Raw genomic sequence first — 18,865 nt, 5'->3', positions numbered from 1 at the left:
TTAATAAGATGTTACGCAGATGTTGGTTGTTTCTTTTCGGCAACCTAAAGTATTTAGGTACGAATGAAGAAACACCTTAACTCGTGCAAGGCTTCTTCTTGCTTATGAATCCATGCAGCTATGAACATTAAACTACATAACTGTCAACAGCTCCCCGTGGACCCAGCGACAATGGAAAAAATCCAAAAGCTTCTCGTCATCGAAAAGGAATTGAAGGCGCGCGTCGCCGAGCTAGAGAGGCGGGAAACGGCCTACCTCGAGATGTTGACTCAGGCCGACGATATGTGGGCTGAGATGGAGGGCGGCTACAAGAAGAAAATTGAGGAGGCGCACGCGTCTGAGAGCTGCTTGAAGGGACAGGTAAGAATAGTCATGGTCATGGTACATCCCTCAGATCGCTCAATGGAGATGAGTTGCTGGTAGACAGCGAGAGGCGAGTGATATCTAAGTAGGTCAAGATTAGGTAAGTACTAATAAAAGAAGAAGGAGGCGCATTATGCGACTATAAGCAATTTGAAGGTATAGGTAAGGCATTAGACCCACCGTTTCTGTCAATCTCCAAAGCTAGATATAAAGTCTTGAAGGTATAATAGAGTACTCGTTAATTTTTCGGATCACTATCAGAGATAGACACCGATCTTTTTTCCGAGACCGAAATAGTCAGGGAAAATCTAAATAGTCCTTGATAAAGTCAAGATTGTTGAACATATTGCAGTGGTTAATAGGTTTTTCTTTTATTTCTAGGTTAAAAAACTACAAGATGAAAAGGACCAATTCAAGAAAATCATCGAGCCCCTAAAGAAGACGATCAGAGAACTTGAAGAGTCTGATTCATTACTGAAGATAGCCCTCGAGAAATCTGAACGGGACTCACAGAAGCACAAGAGCTTGAACCTGAACCTTCAGAACACGCTCTCGAAAACTCAGGCAGACTTTAGGAAGTCTGAGGCCACTTTTAAATCTGTTGAAGCTGCGTTTAAGGTAAGTCAGGTACTGTGTTGATAACTAGGTATAGAATTGGGTGTGTTTGATACATACATACATACATCACTGGCTCAGTGACCCAAAGAGGATCTTGGCCTCTGACACAAGAGGGTGAGGAGGGAGGGAGGAGGGTGAGGGTGTGTTTGATACAATGGGAATATTACTGCAATGTTCTACCTCCAGAGTGCAGCACTAACACATATTGTAAACCATAGAGTAAGTTATACATATTATGCCATATTGTCGTAAACAGTTCTTTGTCAAGTTTTTACAAATTATTTGTGAATAAATAAGACATTGATGCATCAAGGTTTGTTACTGTTTATCCTAGTGGCGACCTTTATGCAGAGTTTTGCACAATATTCCCTTGTATTAAATTCGCAAAATTAACCTTATACTTGCCACTTTATCTGTAGGCATCCTATATCTGAGGCCAAGTGAGAATAATATATGACATATTATATGTATATTAAATTATCGAGGTATAAAACAAAACAAAGCTGACCATTACGATGTGTGTTCAATAAACCATAAAGTCTTATAACTTTAACGATTACTTTATAACAGGGTGAAGTTGAGCAACTCCGCAAAATGAACAAGAACATCGAAAAGGAAATGAAGACCACGAAGGAAGCGTCGCGGAAAACCGAACTAAAGTTCTTGAGCGAACTAGAGTCCGTTAGGAAAGAGCTGCAGAGAGCCTGCAAGAACCACCAGGATCTGGAGGTCACCAACGGTGAACTGAAAGAGGAGGTTAGTCATTCAGCCGTGGTTAGAGAAACGTGACATGTACGACTAGCATTATCGCATGAAAATATAAAATAAAATATGTTTTTCTCAAAAATGGACGGCAAAGTCGACTTTGCCGTTTAAAAAATACGTCGCGAAGCGCGTAGTTTATGGCCAGTCAAAAATTAAAAAGTTAAAAACATTGCAGTCTCGATTTTGGGACTGCAATGTTGCATACAAATTCCATTATTTGTCGAGTTCCAAACTTTTTAAAAGTTGAAATGGCCATATCAAATGAAGGCACAGGCCCATTAAACAGCCAAACAGATGATTAGTACCGCGACTATTTAGCTGTCTCAAATAGGTTGGCGTATTTTCGGCAGAAAAATACACTTCTATTTTTTTATTAAAAAAATAAAAAGGCGGCAAAGCTAAATTTTTCAATTGTTTCTACTTTTTTCTGTGAAAATATATACGTAAGAACGTTGCTTTTGTAAAATATTTCTATGATATTTATATTTCTTGCACCATTTTTGAGAAAAGCACTATATATGACTCGGCTGGAAGGCTACTTGCTGGCTTCGGATTCAATTAAACGGACTCCCAAGGTCGTCCGTTTAAAACGAATCCTCAGCCTGCAAGTAGCTACTTCCGAACCTCGACAATAATGTACTATTATCAACTCTTAGCCATAATTAAATAAGCAACTTTTAAAGTGGGATCAACCTTGAAACCGCAAAATAAAAGAATTAGCTGTTGCCAGGCTGTTGCAAGTGTTGCATACGTTTTAGATGTCGATGTTTTCTATAGGAGGTTTCCAAATATTTTTTCGAGATTTCGTGGTTGGTCCCATTGTAAAATTTGCTGAGTATGACCTATATACTTATTAATCACTTCCAAATATTTGGCTAAGGGTTAAGAAACACCCCGTATGTATTTTGTTTTATATTTCTATTAAATAAGAAAAAAATCTCTAAGTGCACAACATTTTGAAATTTTTGTAATATTCGTAATATGAGGTCATACGTTTGTTGCATGTTTTTCTAATGTAAGATGAATCTCCATTATTTTTTGTAACGATCAATATTTATACAAACCATTTGGTGTTTATTATACTTGATACCATTGATAAAATACCATTTAGTATTAATAGCGACGCATCTTACATTGGATTCGGTAATATGTATCATAATCAAGTATCTAGTTTGTAGATATAATTGTAATAGCTTAATATTTGTATTTAGCTTGGCCATTGCATGTTTTAACGCTTTATTCGTTACCGCTTAACCGTTCACTAACGCGCTGCATCCCCGCTTGTCACACGAACGTCGTCGCGCCACGCATGGAGTGTCCTGTAAATATCGTGCATGGATCCAAGCCTCTCTAAGAAGACATGTGTTCTCAGGTCGAATCTCTGGAAAAGCAGCTAGCATTAACACAAAAAGCTTTAACCCAGTGCAAGAGGAAGTGTGATGAGAAGATCAAAACGTTAAGTCATGAGCTCTCCATTAAGACTGAAGAGCTGGAAGAGTTACGGAGCGAGACGATGAGACAGTCGTTCCATGCGTCTAGGATAGAACTGAAGCCAGATAGAAGCGAGTATGTGGACGAAGGTTACTCCATATACACTGCCGTACCAAAGAAGACAGACTACGATAGGATGCATCACAGTATGAGCTACATAACATCAGATTCGAGGTGCTCCTGTCCGGCTATGAGGAGCCAACTCGTCGGGCAACTGATCGAAGACCTCTTCGACAGAATCCACAACACGGTCGACGATGACCTCACTAGAGTGTGCAAAGAAATCAAAGTCACCGGTAGAGAGATGTCTGCTGAAACCAAAGCGAAAATCACGAATTACCTCTTAATGGCGATATCTAAGGAGCTGGTCCGATCGATAGGCGACGCGGACGCGAAGACTGACACTGAGGTACGGTATCATTTGTGACTAAAACTGTGTGATAACTGCATTGATTAATATTTCTAATGCGATTAATCCAATCCATATTAATGGTTCTGGTAAATATCATGTTTAATATTCTTATTTTGTATTCAATTCCTCCCATTGTCACATCATCCGAACATAAAACCAGTCAATCATCTATTCTGATATTGTTATATTGCGTGTTGGTGTTAGATTTAAATCGCTGAGAATTGTATTTATACAAATTCTTACTTTTCTGAAATCTAAAACAAAGACGGATTTTGATAGCTCCTAAAACCTTGCCATAAAATGACAATAGGTACATATAAACATCCTCGAGAAATTGATCGTTATTGCCGAGTGACAAATAAGGTCTCAGAATTGTAAACAAATTAAACAACTAAAGAATAAAGAGATAAAGCAGAACAAATTCTATTTGAAACATATAAAAAATATAAGGGGCCGATCTGACACAAATCGATTTAGTTTCAAACAAAGCTCTTCTACTTAACCATAGAAATGATCAGTCGTAAACCGACTATACTATTTAGGCGCATACTATTTAGTGACATATCAGCGATTTTAATTTACCGCTAGCACCTTCACCATTTTCGACTTTCTAGAAGCTCAATTATTCCAGGAATGGCGGCGCGCGGCGTCCACAATGCCGCTGCCGTACCGCGACGCGCGAGGCTCGCGGCTCGAGGGCAACGCCGGAGTGCTGCAGGGCGCCGCGCGGCTGGCGAGCGTTAGTTGCGCGTGTGCTGCGGCGCGGCTTGCGGCCGCGCTGCCGGATATCGCTGATGGAGTCAAAGTGTGTCAGGAAGTAAGTTCAGCATTAACCTCTCGGACGGCAAAGCAATATTTTAAATTATCGCGGCGTGCGGCGAGCAGCCGCGATGTAAATAACAGTCCCGTTATGTAACCAAAAATTGTAATCTCGCTGATATCATTGGTTTGAGGTTCAAACTGAAAATTACTTCTGTACTTAATTGGAAAATTGAAACGGGGCCGATTTCGAACTTTAAGATACGTCAAATATTACGGCTACATACGATATGGATTTAGATATGTCAGTGTTAAAAGTGACGTTTTTGTTTGAAGAAACGTCACTTGTGAAGTTTTGACACTGACATAGGTATCTAATCCATATCGTATCTAGCCGTAATATTTGATGTATCTTAAAGTTCGAATTGGGCTGAAAGGATCTATGGATCAAAAACAAGGGTTATTGCATTATCGTATCAGGGGCTCAAAACAATATCACAGAACCGGTAGGTTTTGTTGCTCCATCGACAAGAGCTAGACTCTCTTAAATATATGATGATTATGTTGTGAAAGGATAATTTATATTTTAACTAATTAGGTATTAACTGAATATTATAAACTGTATGGTTTTATATTTTCAGGAAGTTCTGGATCACGGTGACGTTAAAATTATGGAGGAGCAGTTGGCCAATGCCATCGAGAGTATTGTTGTAAGTAATAATTGAAGGGATGTTTACAAAAACAACATAACTGACTACACTGGTTGACACCTGAAACGATTAACAATTTTCTTAAAAAAGTGTTAACCGCTCTAAGCAGTTATGTTGTTTTTGTAAACATCCCTTCAATTATAATTATACTGCTTTTATAATTACTTACCCACAGACAAGACATCCTCCAGACTGAGCATAGTAGCGCTACCCCCTCTGCCACAAATATACGGTAGTTTTACTCCATTTGTCTTTGAACGGACCAATCACGGCACGGGACTCGCTCACCTCGTCCCCCGCACCCCAGTATTTTTGGCAGCATCGGTTTCATGAAATAATTGCTCTCTAAATTCCGTCTAGAGGATTCCTAGTCTATGCTCTTACCTGACTAAACCTGGCGTGTTTGTGACGAGACCTGGTTCGCCGGCGCCGCACTCGCTGACAAGAGGCAAAAACGACGACAAGGTGTCTCAGTACCGGTTTCCGCAAACTTCTCTTGTCAAACCTGTGGTGGACCATGAGACCATCAAAATTTTATCAATCCAATCTACTCCGCAATTGATAGAGGCAAAATTTGACCTAACTTTGTGAGATGATGGAGTAGGAAGACGGTCATAAGATTTCTATACTAAAGCATTATTATTGTATGTATTGTCCCTACCGCATAAGCGTTTTGACATCCTTAGCTGTAAGTTTATGGATGTGACTGAAATAAAGAAATTATCATTTATATCAAGCCTGTCTGAATTGTCATCTGATTGTATAAAAATTTGGTCTCCATACCCCATAAAGAGTTTTAAGAACGGTTTCTTTGATAGATAAATAATATTAATTACATGTTGGTTTTTTCACAGAATTGTCCATCTTGTGCATTGGGTACAAATGCGATAGTTTGGAGCACGGACGTCTAGAGCCGCCACTCGTGCAATTGTTTAGTAAGTTACAAACATTTCTTGTATAAATTACACGCGTTCTTTATATGTACAATACTATAGTCGCCGATCTGAGGAAGGGCCTTGCTTTTCAATCTACACAATGAAAACAAAGGGAAAAACTTTTGAAAATAATTATTTATCCTCTTAGAAGTAAAAGAAAGTTTATAAATTCTAAAGTGCAAAAGTTGTTGTACCGGTGATAAGTTAGCTCTGTCAGAAGAAATTTGGTATCCCTTATCCAATCTGTATCTTCTTTTTGTATCTACGAAAACTAAATTCTGTTTTATTTAAAGTTTTGGAAAGAACATTTTACCCTCTCAAATGTAAATTCAAAATGTCTACGTGACAGTGTCTGCGTCTACGTCTACGTCTGCGAACGATGCTATTAACCTCTCGTGTGCCGTGATTATTTTTTTCTAATATTTTCATCGTACGCAAATCCGCGCTCCGGCACACGACGGCTTAAGCTTAGAATAAATTTAAAAGTGGAAAAATTAATGTCTTGGGTGAGACTTGAACTCACGGCCACTGGCTGTTGCTGGCTATGGATGAGGTCTGGGTGGCTTAGATGGCAGAGCGCTGGAGTATCGATCCAGAGGCTGTCAGTTCAAGTCTAACCCATGACAGTAATTTTTCCACTTTTAAATTTAATTACATCCAATATACGCCTGCTGAAACAATCACGTCATTTCTACTAACCTTTCACAAGTAATTAACGATGTTATTTGTTACAGGTTTTAAATCTCCACCGACCTCAATCAGGTGCCTTCAGTAGTTTAGCCAGTATCGTACGAATGTAAATATATTGTATTATATCACCTACTCGAATACGTATCGAAATAGTTAAGCGACATATCGAACAAACGTAACTATATCGAATAATTTAAGAATACGCTTAGGTACGTAAGAATGTCTCGACGTGTATTGTATCTTTATTTATCTTTTCAGTGCCAAGTGTTTTCTTGCGTGTAAATAATGTTTTTGGTTGAGTAATCACGCATAGAACTGAGTATTAATAAGTAATAACCGCACAGTGCCTTAACTTGACGGATATAATATTTTTAAATGAGGTTATTAATATATTCGCACGCAAATTAAAGTACCTACACACAGTTTCGGTTCAAGATATTAGAACGAAATAAGGAAATTATGGAACTCTGTTCAGTGCGTTTTTATTCATAGGTTGACGGTTTGAAAGAAAATATAATTTTATCAGTATACTTGTATACAGTATAGGTTTTCAATAATCACGGAAGAGCGGTGCCTCCCAACACAGGCATATATTGCTTACCGGGAGACACCATCCCTCAAATTATATGTACAGTTTTTTTATGAAATAAAGAATTTTGTATTTTGTATTTGTATACTTAACGACTTTGTTAGTCGAGTGTCAACAGATTTTTCTTTGTTAAACCGTCATATGCTACGTTTCGTTTTAGACAGAAGTTAATCGATGTAACAAGACTCACAAATTAGCGAATCTATGTCTATTTGTATTGTAATAATTGTAATTTTGTTTTTATTTACAAGAATGACGAATTAAAATTATTATTTAAAAATGATGATGTTTTTTATTTCTACACCCTTTGAATAGCAGCAATGAAGAAGAAATGTGGAAAAAACGATTTAAAAAAATATTTATTTCTACTTGACTTACTTGGTTAGCCATTTCAGTAGATAAGTAGGTTAGGGCCACTTTCACCATTCCACTAACCCGGGGTTAACCGGTTAAACCAGGAGTTACCATGGTTACCAGTACAATTTAACACTAGGTTAACGGTTTAACCGCTTAACCCCGATTTTGTGGGATGGTGCACGTGGCCCTTAGCAAACTAAATGTGGTAGTCGTACTCTCATGCATGTCTCATGTAGTTAGTAGGTAAAAATGGCTTAAGTAGTTAAAGTGTAACGCCCTTATGCATAAACACGCTACAAACCTCGATTAGCTAATAATCGTTTGTCTTTATCTGTCATTTTGACTTATCTATTTGTAAGAAAGGGATAAAACATAATTTAACTAAATCAGGCCCGTAAAGTTTCATGAGTAAGGGGAAGTACTTAACCATTTACGGGCGGGACAAAGACAGAAACAGAGAAAACAGCTAATACCTACTCAAACCTTAGAGCAGCGGTCGGCAACCTTTTAGCAGCCAATAAGGGCCACATAGTAGTTAACGAAGTGGACGCGAGCCGCACTTTGTTAATATTTATGACTTTATCAGACATAGTCATTTGTCTATATTACATACAGAATAGCCAGGAAGGCTCGCGGGCCGCAAGTGAGAGGTTCGCTGGCCGCATGCGGCCCGCGGGCCGCTGGTTGCCGACCGCTGCCTTAGAGGATATAACCAAACGGAGATGCATTGTCTGTAATTTTCGGTACAAAATAGTATCCCGATTCTTGCGGGGAAGGGGCACGTCAAATGTATACGTAACGTAAAAATAGCCATGTCAGATAAACGTCAGTCCATACAATGTGTATGACCATTGGCCGCCTATTTTCGACAGAGGGAACGCCTGTTAATGGCTACTCCGTTTGGTTTCCTCTAAGACTCAAACAGTAATAAAATACCTGGTCTACGATGGGTTTCTATTTGTTTTTTACAGAGAAGAAATAGAATAAACGGCAAGTCTTGCTGTGGCTCCCGGAAATAGGAAATAATCTGAAAATAAGGGTTTGAAATGGACGAAACACTCAAGATTCTATTTTAGCCTAGTAGGTAAGCCTACATTATTATAAACTTTGAAAAAATACGGGCTTTGTTGTCATTTTTCGATATCGTTTTAAAATTAAGTGTGACTCTGTGGGACTGCGTTCACTGCGTTGACTTGTGTAAATTATGAATTACTTTTATCATAAAAAACCGGCCAAGTGCGAGTCGGAGGCGCGTTCCAAGGGTTCCGTACATTACCCAATTTTTAACAATGTATTTTTTATATGTGAAACGCGAGTGAATTGCCTTTAAAAAACCGTATAGGGGTCGGATCAAAAACCAAGTAATTAGTCCGACTCACGCTTGACTGCACACTTCTAATAGGTTTTCCTGTTATCTATAGGTAAAGAACTATTACGTATATTTTTTCAAAATTTTAGACCCAGTAGTTTTGGAGATAAAGGGGGGGGAATGGTCATGTTTTGGCTATTTTCGTAAATAACTTATAAACTACTATAAGTTAAAATTACAAAAAAATATATATGAAATTCACAAAATGAGCTCCTTTATTATATAGTTTAAAAAACATTATTTTTTTTAATTTTCTCATTTACCCCTTAAAAGTGGCCTCCATGTTTAAATTTCTTTTGTTTACGAAGTTACATAATTATGTGTACCTCAACTTAATTGCTCTAGTACGTTTGGAGAAAATGGGCTGTGACAGGCGGACAGACAGACGCACGAGTGATCCTATAAGGGTTCCGTTTTTTCCTTTTGAGGTACGCAACCCTAAAAAGAATATTAAGGGCCAAATGCAAGCACCATCCCTCTAGCCCGGGTTAACAGGTTAAACCTGGAGTTACCAGTACAATTTGACACTGGGTTAACGGTTTAACCGGTTAACCCCGAGTAAGTGGGATAGTGCAAGTGGCGCTTAGATAGGTAAATTATTTTGGTCATAAAACTCACGGCTTAAGTAGATGGCGCTGTACAGCTTAATCAAAGCGGTTGTCAACCTTGAGGCGGAATTACAACGATTTATTTTGTATGTTTGTTGGCACACATCAAGGCGTGACAAATTATCAGGACATTCAGGACCAAGATAACGAAAATAATTTTAAGTCGATCATTTATTTGGAAGGAAACATAACGGAAATAAAACGAAAAATACGCACTTGTAACATACTTTATGAGGCAAGTGCGTATTTTTCGTTTGACAGATTTCGTTGCTGAGGCCCGATTTTTGAATTTCGACCGTTCGATTTCGTGTATTTCGTTCAATAATATCTACACTATTAGGCTTTTAAATTCTACTAATAGAATTGAAAATAAGTGGTCAATGTCAATACCACTCGATTCGTAATTTCTATCGCTCGTATTTCTAAAATTAGCATTTCTCCTTTTTCTACAGATTTTCAAGTGACGAAATCGAGCGATCGAAATTCAAAAATCGCCCCCTGGAAATTGTAATTTGAATTACAATTTAAATTAAAGCGAAATAAGAGTGAGTAAAAGTTTTGTATGTAAACTTGTAAAGTCCCTATATATTTTTTCTTTGTAAGTATAACAATTTATATAGTTTGTCAAAGGACTGTCTCATTTCAAGAAGATCATACTATCTTTGTCTTACAATAGTACTAGCACCCAAAAGAAAAGGATGAGTATAGTTTTCCTGGTTCTTACTGACTGACAAATTGGTTTGGCCAACTATAGCAATGAAAACTATAACCAACCAAGATATTTATGTTACTTATGTAGGTACTTAAAATGTTCATGCAAATAATAAATTTAAACGTGTTTTTTTTAATGAGAACTAGGTACGATTGTATGGAAGCGGTTTTTTGGGTTCGTGTAACTTCCGATTTCGTCAGTTACGCCAATAGCTCGATATTATAACTGTACCGGTACTTTCCGGTAATAATGTTTTGTCTAGCTGTAGGTCAGCTTTAGTGATAAAGCTTAGGGCTGCATAATTCATGCGTATGAAGAATTCATTTGCTTTATTCTATACCAATTCAATCTTATTGACGCGCGCTTGCATCTTTATCTATCCTCATATAACAGAAAAGTGTGCACGTGAAGCCAATCTAATACGAACAGTACGAAGTGTACGAACCCGTCAAGTTCAAGAATCGACCCCCGTGTTTTGCATTTCGTCGGGGATAGTGTAATACCGCGTAACTAACAAAATCAGTAAGGTCCAATTTCTTTGTTACATTGTTTGAATTTAGAACTCTATCGACTTTGTTAATTACGCGGTATTGCACTATCCCCGACGATTTTGCTTATTTTGCATTGACTGTAGGTAAGGTGAAACCTCGGGCATTAAGTAGTGTGTCGGCTATAATATACATACCTAAGATAGTTCATTAGCGACATTTTGATATCATAGGTAACAATGTTACTGTTAACATTTTTGTGTGCTATTTTACACATGGGTAAGTTTTACAGTGTACCTACTTACTTATTTAATTTTTGGTGTAAATTATTTTTCTAATGACTATAAAGTTTAAGGTATGGTATAAAGTATGGAGTACCATCATATCATAAACATCAAATGCTCATGAAATATGATTTCATGCTAGAAAGTCAACTTTTGGTTTAACAGAGTGGACCAAACTATTTAGAGACGGTCTTAAACTAACTGCACGAACTTGGATGTGACAAAGTGTAAAAGTGCTATGACTACATACTATATTACAAAAGAAATTGATGTTTACATATGATGGCGCTTTCATATTTATTTCTATGTCACGCCCTCGCCGGACAGAGAATGAAAGACTTTGAAGCAGGCTATTTCCATCATCCGACACATGGAGATGGTCGAAAAAGCTCTTGACTAGCTTAGCTAGGTAGCTCTTGAGGGGGCGATTACACATAAGATCCCGGTGGGTCGAAGTGTATCGCAAGGGCCCCCGTAATGATAAGTTACCTAGTGGAAAGTTCCATTGCCAGTCACATCATACATTTTATTTTTCGTGTTTGTTTGACCGTGGTGGACGCTGAATTGATACAGTCGACGTCAAAGACATGTTTACATTTTTCGCCTTGTTACAAAGGAGTAAGATGCAAAAGTGTAAACATATCTTTGACGTCGACTGTACCAAGGAATGCGCTTTTTAAATGCATTACTTTGCAGTTTATTATGCTGTCTCCAAGCCAGCAACTAGCTACGTCTATACCTATGAAGAAGAGGACGCGTTGTTTCGCTTACACATCATTCCTGCCGTCTGGTCTGACGCCGCCTTGCGCTGTCAACTCGAAGGTACGGCTAATGTTTAAGAACTCGGACCTTGCAACAAATAACATGCGACTTTCGACAATTGCCGGCTAGGTGAAACTTTGCAAATTTAATCGGTCGATCGCATGTCACAATGTAACGTATATCGCGTGCATTTATCGGTGACGTCTGTGGAGGTATTTACTATATTTAATCTCTTTGAACCAGAGTTGCCAAAAATATAAACTCTAAAGTATTTGAAGCTTCGAGCAACACCGGCTTCCGACACATCGGAAGGGAGGGGCCCAAGCGATATCTCACCGTACAAATCTTTCTGCCATTTTTCGCGGGGGGAAAGGTGCACACAGTCGCACTTCTCACACACTTACATACAAAATCCAATCCGTAATGACGACACAAATACATAGAAAATGACACACGTCAAAGACAAATCTTGCAAACCTCGATCTCTTTTTGTGTACGGACGAGTGACAAATGTCACAACACGCACACTAACACATTTTTGTTGAAGTATGTTATTGTATTCTGAGAGATGAGAAGTCGGATTTGTCGCTCGACCGATCCGCAATTTGTACTGAGCGAGCAAAATCGATAAATCCAACAATTACATGAGACTAAAATATAATAATTGTGTTTGAATGTAATTAAACGTATGATATGTAAAAAAAATATTACATGTGAAATGTAACACTTTCTTTTTGTAAATTTGATGTCCCCGACCTCTTTTTATAACAAAAAACCGAGCAAACAGGCATTTTTGTGCAGCAGTGTTCACGCGCTCGTCTGGACTCGGTCTAGTGAAAAATCCAAGTGCAACTAGTTTTATTACCCGCGCTAGATTAGATTGACGCGCTAATCTTGTACCTCGGCAGAGGGGAAATAGTGCGAATGCCGCCTCCCTTCCGTGTTGCTCGAAGATTTGAAGTACTTAGACGACTCAGTTTACTCTTTCTGTGCGAAGACTTATTTATTATGTATTTGGAGGCGTAAGTATAGGTTTAGCCCTTTGAATGAACCGTCGTTGCTCAAAATGACTAAAAAAAGTAAATAAATATGAGTAAATAGGTATGTGGAATGTCAAAAACTAAGTTAAGCCTTAAAATGTGAGAACTCCAAAATATCGAGTTTTTACGACCACTACTTTTTATTCTTTAAGGCCAATGCGGCCAATTTCGTTATACGGGAAATTCCGTCAACAAGCGTTTTTTTCCAAAACAGTACACTATTGGTAATTTCCTCGACAAAGCAGCGATTGCTGAAACTAAAAGCAATCCAAAGCTTACAAAGGCAGATACGACGAAATACGGAAGATCGTGAGTAGAGATGCAACGGATAGTTGTTTGGCCGGATACCGGATGTTCGGCCTGACCATCGGCCGAATATTCGGTATCCGGCCGCCGAATATTCGGCCGGTGGAACCATACCTACATTTCGGTTTTTCAGGTACGCATTGTGCAGGTTGGCAGGTTTTGACCTTTCGTAGTGAACGATCGCGCGGTCTCATTTCTAGGTTCGAAATGAGTGGGCGTATAGAAGTGGAATGTTTAAATTGTTTTAAAATAATAAACGAGTACGATTATGACCGTGACTGTTTCCTAAATTCAATTTGTTCACTCCGAAATCAAGCAAAGTTACTATCCGGATAGTAGGTCACTATCCGATATCCAGCCGGTAAAATTAGGGCCGGATAGGCCGTATACCGGATAGTAACCGAATATCCGGTGCATCTCTAATCGTGAGTTCAAACCTCCTCGTCACTCAATCGTTAGGAAAACGAAGGTAATATCCAGTATTTTGGAAGTAGTCTACTTAATTCAAGCACAGGCGCAACGTAAATTTGGACAAAAATCCTCTCGCAAACTATTTTTTAAGGGTCCTTACTAACGAGTATTTTGTTGATGCCGCTGCACTTGCCGCTAATTCTGTCGCCAAAAATGTTGACGCAAATCCGCAAATGATCAACGACAGGGTAGTGTTTACACTTTGCTTGAATGATTTACTTAAAGCCACTTTACTCAGGTGGCGTTTTGGCTTCCCCTACAAGCAGTGGAATGGCTCAGGCTATGCTGGGAACGATGAAAGTACACAAACTGGCTTCGAGCGTGTTCATCGGGGCAACTGGCATTCTTTCTAAGGGAGACTTCAAGTCATTGGACGGTAACGCAGTGTTCATACTTGAAAAAATTGTCTACGACGAAGTTTTGTTTTACTTACTGTTAATTGAGTTGTCCTTTTGAGGTGTGTCCAGATTTAAACTTTACCGATTTTTACATATTATTAAATTGTACAACGGGACTTAATCGCGTATTTAAGTTATAAGATTTATCTCCGACGTTTCGAGGACGGCGTTGACCCCGTGGTGTCCAGATGTAGCAAATGCGCGGCACCCATACGCGTGCTGCATAAGAAATACAAGCAATCTTTCCATAAATGGCTCGCAAGCGGCACTTTCGCTACATCCGGACGCATCTTTGAACGTGTTGTAACTAAGTATGCCTGATAGGAACGGACCTGGCTAATACCGCGCTGGAATATGCTGCAGGGGAACCAAACAATGCTAACAATGCAGAGGACTGCTTGGCGATGAACGAAGTGGGCGCCCTTGAGGACGTAAGCTGCTCGCGCTTGCTCCCTTACTTCTGTCGCAAGGAGAGTACCAAGAAATGCAGAGTCACGCATGTCAAGTCCCTGTGCAAAAACCATGGTAAGGGTTAATTACACTTTGTCGTTTATTCGGCGAGTTCGTAAATGCTTGTGATCGCATTGCGAAGTAGGAATGTTTTTCTCATGCTGAATAAATATGGAAGTGTTCCTTCTGAAATCCTATCGGAGTATTTAATTAATAATTGCAACTATAGCGATATAAAACATACTGGGTAACCAATTCATATTGAAGTGGAAATCTGAAACGAGTAAAACGCCCTTTCATAGATACGAGTAAACAAGGAGCCACCTCAGAGTAAGGGAAATAACTTTCCTTGCGGTCTTTACAATGTGTTGAGTAATTAGTAAATAGGTATGAATATTTGTGTCATTAGGTAGGTATATTATATTATTTGTGATGCGACTGCAAATCGCCGTCCATATCGTTTAATTTTAAAGTAAGGAAAAATCTAACTAAATATAGCTGAATTATGATTTTTCCTCTCCGCCTTATTTGGCCATAAAGCGTGATTTTGTGTCTTTTAAAACTTTTTCTGTTCCTAAATATTTGACGGTTGAAGTGGACAACCAGTGCCCTGTTTATCAAAAGCTTGTAACTTGTAATACAAGTGGAAGTCCCTTTTTGACATCTTTTGTTAGAAAGGGACTTCCACTTGTATTACAAGTTACAAGTTTTTGATAAACAGGTCTTGCCTTGATTTTTATTAAACTATGATTTTGCTAGGGTACCAGTGGGAATCTCACACTGGCAGCTGCTACAAGTTTCACGGGGCCGCCAAGACCTGGCGCCTCGCCCTGGCCACGTGTCATTCAGAGGGAGGGCATCTGGCCATCATCAACAACGAGATAGAGTCCAAACTGCTTAAGAAGATATACAAAGAACACGTAGAAAATATTGATGGAGCTAAAGAAAGTAGACATGCTTTAATTGGCTTTAGAAGATGGGATGATGGCGAGTGGGCGACTATACATGGTGAGGACCATGGTCTAATAAAACATGGTCTTCTATTCCCAGAGTGACACAGGCCTACGTCACAATAACATGGCCGCTATATATAGCGCTATCGCATATTATCATATAGCGCTGTCGCATGATGACGTAGGCTTGTGTCAGTTAGGTGACCTAGAAAAGACGGGAATAGAGTACCAGGCGGAGTATATTATTATACCATGGTGAGGACATTTTGGATTTGCGTTGCTTTATCCTTTGACTCACTTTATAAAATGGCTTAGCTAATCTTGTACTTAGTAATTTGTAGTCACCTCGCCATTTTACAAATTCTCGTCAAAGTAACGACGTGTGACGTCTTGCTATTTATTTCATTGTAGAGATCAATAAAGATTTTATTTTTTATTGTCGACTGAAAGTTTCATCGTGTATAGTTCGTTTTTTTAGCATTAGAAAAAGGCTACGCGATCTTGACGTGTCTTTTAATTGAAAAACGCTTTTTTAAAATCAGTAACTATTACTTATGAAAGCAAAAGAATGTAAATAATCGTATATGATTCATAATTGTTACATATTTGCCGTGACTTATTTTTCAAGTGTTTTTCAATAAAAAGACGCGTCAAGTTTGTTTACCTTTTTTCTAATTCTAAAAAAATGAACTATAGCTACAATGCCGACTGTAGGTACAGTCAAGTATAAAAATATGGGTGCACAAATCATCTCAAAAATATGTCCCATAGCTCTTATGTCAGCAAAATAGGAACTATGGGACATATTTTTGAATAATTTGTCTACACCCATATTTTTACACTTGACTGTACGTTTTTCTGCATTTGAATCCCGGGAAAGGACATAAGTAGGATGTTTTTTTCAAGAAAATCATCATTATTTGCAGATGAATTGGGCAGAAACTAAGTAGTTCTATAATAGTTTTGTTACTAATGTGTTATTTAGTTTCGTATTTGTTTTGTTATTGATAGGTGAATCGCTGGTCAATGCTGGATTCAGCCAATGGTCGCCGAGCGAGCCCAACAACTCTGGCGGAGAAAAGTGTGGCTCCATTCACGACAACGGACTGCTCAACGATGCACCATGCGACGAACCATTCGCATTTATATGTGAAATTAGCCCTTAATACACGATATCCTTTATTATTATACATGTTGATAGGCCAAATGTCTATTTCTCTAACCATATTACAACGTTTTTCAAACGGGAAGGATAAGATCATAGAAAAGATGTATTGTATTTCCATACAATTTATAACCTAAAAATGCCAAATGTCGCAAATGGCGCATGTCGTGTATTGAATTGACATCTATCATCGTACCTACCCTTCCAGTTTGAATATTTTTTATAGATGCATATTATTCGACTAACTGTCAAATTGCGCGGGATTCCATGATCTAATATCATCAATATATAAATAAAACACTAAACATAGTTTTTGCATCATTTTATTCATTTGTATACCTTTGCAAGGTATTTATGTGTTACATAGAACGGACACTACACTCTCTTCGCTTCAACGGTCCAAGACAAGAGGTTAATTCAAAATATATCGACTGCTTTAGGACGGAAATATGTCCTTTGAGAGAGGATAATGTTCAGAAAATCGTCCTTAAGTTAATAATTTCAAAGTATTCGAAGTAGGTACTAAGGTTGACATTATTATATAGATAATTAGAAAGTAGGAAAGCCTTTAGCATGATATCGTGTTGATGGCTGATATTTTCATGTAAATACACCAATATTCGTTGCTAATTTTCCTCTATTTTATCCAAAAGGAGCTAAAAATTTGCTCAGCAAAATGAAGGCACAGATTACACAGAGATGCTTATCGCATTTAAGTATCGAATGCGGGGTTATTGACTGCCCAATACGCCAGTTAACCCTGTGTAAACGAGCCCTTATTTAGGTTTGACGTCCTTAGGCGCTGTTTTTTGCGAAATAGACTGCCATCTCTCCAAAACCTATCTAGACGTCATTGAAATTATACTCGTTAATTCATTTAACACCTTGGTTAGAATTCTTTGCAATATTTAGTGGTAGATTTACATGAAACATTAAAGATGATCACACAATGAAGAAAATGTTCATCACGTTGTTCATCGAATCCATTACAGTTTGTTCAAACAATCGCAATTAATTCATAATTTGGCTTCGTAATTTTGAATTGTATATTTCAGAATAACGGAAGCTCCTTGTTATTGAGCAAACATTAAATTTTGTCACTCGCTTTTCAATTAATAAGTGAAACTCGTATTCTACTTTTCTGACGACATAATAATCATATCAGTTTGAATTAAAGTTAGATAAGAATCCCTACTTCTGATTATAAAATTGTTGGATCGCATATTTGCACAGTTGCCATTAGATACATCTGAGCGGCCAAAGGCGCTCACAGATATCAGAATATACGTCTATAACGTTACAGTGCACTTAGAATGCGTGTTCAGATAGTTTTGAGCATCTCGACCGCTCCGATTTATCTGATGGCTACTGTAATACAATTTTTTTATGATTAAGGAGGCAAACGAGCAGTCAATTCGCCTTTAAATCACACCAAAGCTTAATATCAAATTATATTTCATAGGTACTTAGGTGTAACTCGACGAAACTCAGTAAGGTGTCGAATCCACAAATATCGGATTTCAAGCCTGACCAGGAATATAATGATCACGCGCCATGTTGCGGAATTTCACTGGAACTATTTTATTCATACTATATTGAACTGTCACCCTATGCATGAGAATAACAGCGCCCTCTTGACAATGATCATATATTACTGGTCAAGTTTTACCTACAATAGATTTTTTAATGTTATTTACGTGCTTGATACGAAATCGGTAAAATGATTTTTTCTACCGCAGATCGCCAGAGAATAATTTAATCACAAACTCTAGTGTCACTTATTGGTACAGTTACACAAATTTGCGATCATACAAACCAGGTAATATTCAGCCAATCAGATTCCTTAAATAAAAACACTCACTAAATAAATACCAATGCACTACCGTAAGATAAAATAGAGACAGAAAAATATTCAAAGTTCGCAAATATGTTCGACCAAATATGCAAATATGTTGATACATACATCAATATATGTATTGTATTAAAGTAAATTAAATATCGATTCCCTACCTCAAAGCCTCGTCAATAAATGTTGGTATAAGTATATAGGAAGACCGTAATCTTTAATAATAAGGTCCATTCTAATAAAAATAATTAACATAGGCTTAATAAATTAATTTAAATAGTATCACACGACAGCCGTTATAAAAATTATAAATCGATGATTATT

General features: G+C 38.0%; 2 protein-coding genes across 4 annotated transcripts in view; both read left to right on the top strand.

The window, feature by feature from the left end:
* The window catches only part of LOC134794159 (myosin-4-like), a 200,475-nt gene extending 192,863 nt beyond the window's left edge, over positions 1-7,612 (top strand). For all 3 annotated transcript variants that reach the window (XM_063765874.1, XM_063765873.1, XM_063765876.1), the window contains 8 exons: positions 151-360; positions 745-981; positions 1,552-1,737; positions 3,119-3,646; positions 4,281-4,466; positions 5,050-5,118; positions 5,973-6,053; positions 6,788-7,612. In XM_063765874.1, the coding sequence (XP_063621944.1) occupies positions 151-360; positions 745-981; positions 1,552-1,737; positions 3,119-3,646; positions 4,281-4,466; positions 5,050-5,118; positions 5,973-6,029 (1,473 nt within the window). In that variant the 3' untranslated portion in view covers positions 6,030-6,053; positions 6,788-7,612. The remainder of the gene's footprint in view (positions 1-150; positions 361-744; positions 982-1,551; positions 1,738-3,118; positions 3,647-4,280; positions 4,467-5,049; positions 5,119-5,972; positions 6,054-6,787) is intronic.
* A 4,238-nt stretch (positions 7,613-11,850) lies between these two features.
* On the top strand, positions 11,851-16,955 carry LOC134794133 (hemolymph lipopolysaccharide-binding protein). Its single transcript, XM_063765839.1, has 5 exons — positions 11,851-11,972; positions 13,968-14,105; positions 14,452-14,652; positions 15,337-15,585; positions 16,542-16,955. The coding sequence occupies exons 2-5, from the start codon at positions 14,000-14,002 to the stop codon at positions 16,694-16,696; spliced, it is 711 nt and encodes a 236-aa protein (XP_063621909.1). The 5' UTR covers positions 11,851-11,972; positions 13,968-13,999; the 3' UTR covers positions 16,697-16,955.
* The last annotated feature ends 1,910 nt before the right edge of the window (positions 16,956-18,865 follow it).

This window comes from Cydia splendana, chromosome 10, assembly GCF_910591565.1.
Source record: "Cydia splendana chromosome 10, ilCydSple1.2, whole genome shotgun sequence".
In the NCBI taxonomy this organism is placed as follows: Eukaryota; Metazoa; Arthropoda; class Insecta; order Lepidoptera; family Tortricidae; genus Cydia; species Cydia splendana.
The sequence above is the reverse complement of the archived record's forward strand: the minus strand, read 5'-3'. Positions and strand labels throughout refer to the sequence as shown.

Excerpts from the sequence above, each read along its gene's own strand:
- LOC134794133 (XM_063765839.1), top strand. The coding sequence starts at position 14,000 with ATGGCTCAGGCTATGCTGGGAACGATGAAAGTACACAAACTGGCTTCG. Across the intron at positions 14,106-14,451 it reads AGACTTCAAGTCATTGGACG|GAACGGACCTGGCTAATACC; the intron begins GTAACGCAGTGT and ends TATGCCTGATAG. Across the intron at positions 14,653-15,336 it reads GTCCCTGTGCAAAAACCATG|GGTACCAGTGGGAATCTCAC; the intron begins GTAAGGGTTAAT and ends TGATTTTGCTAG.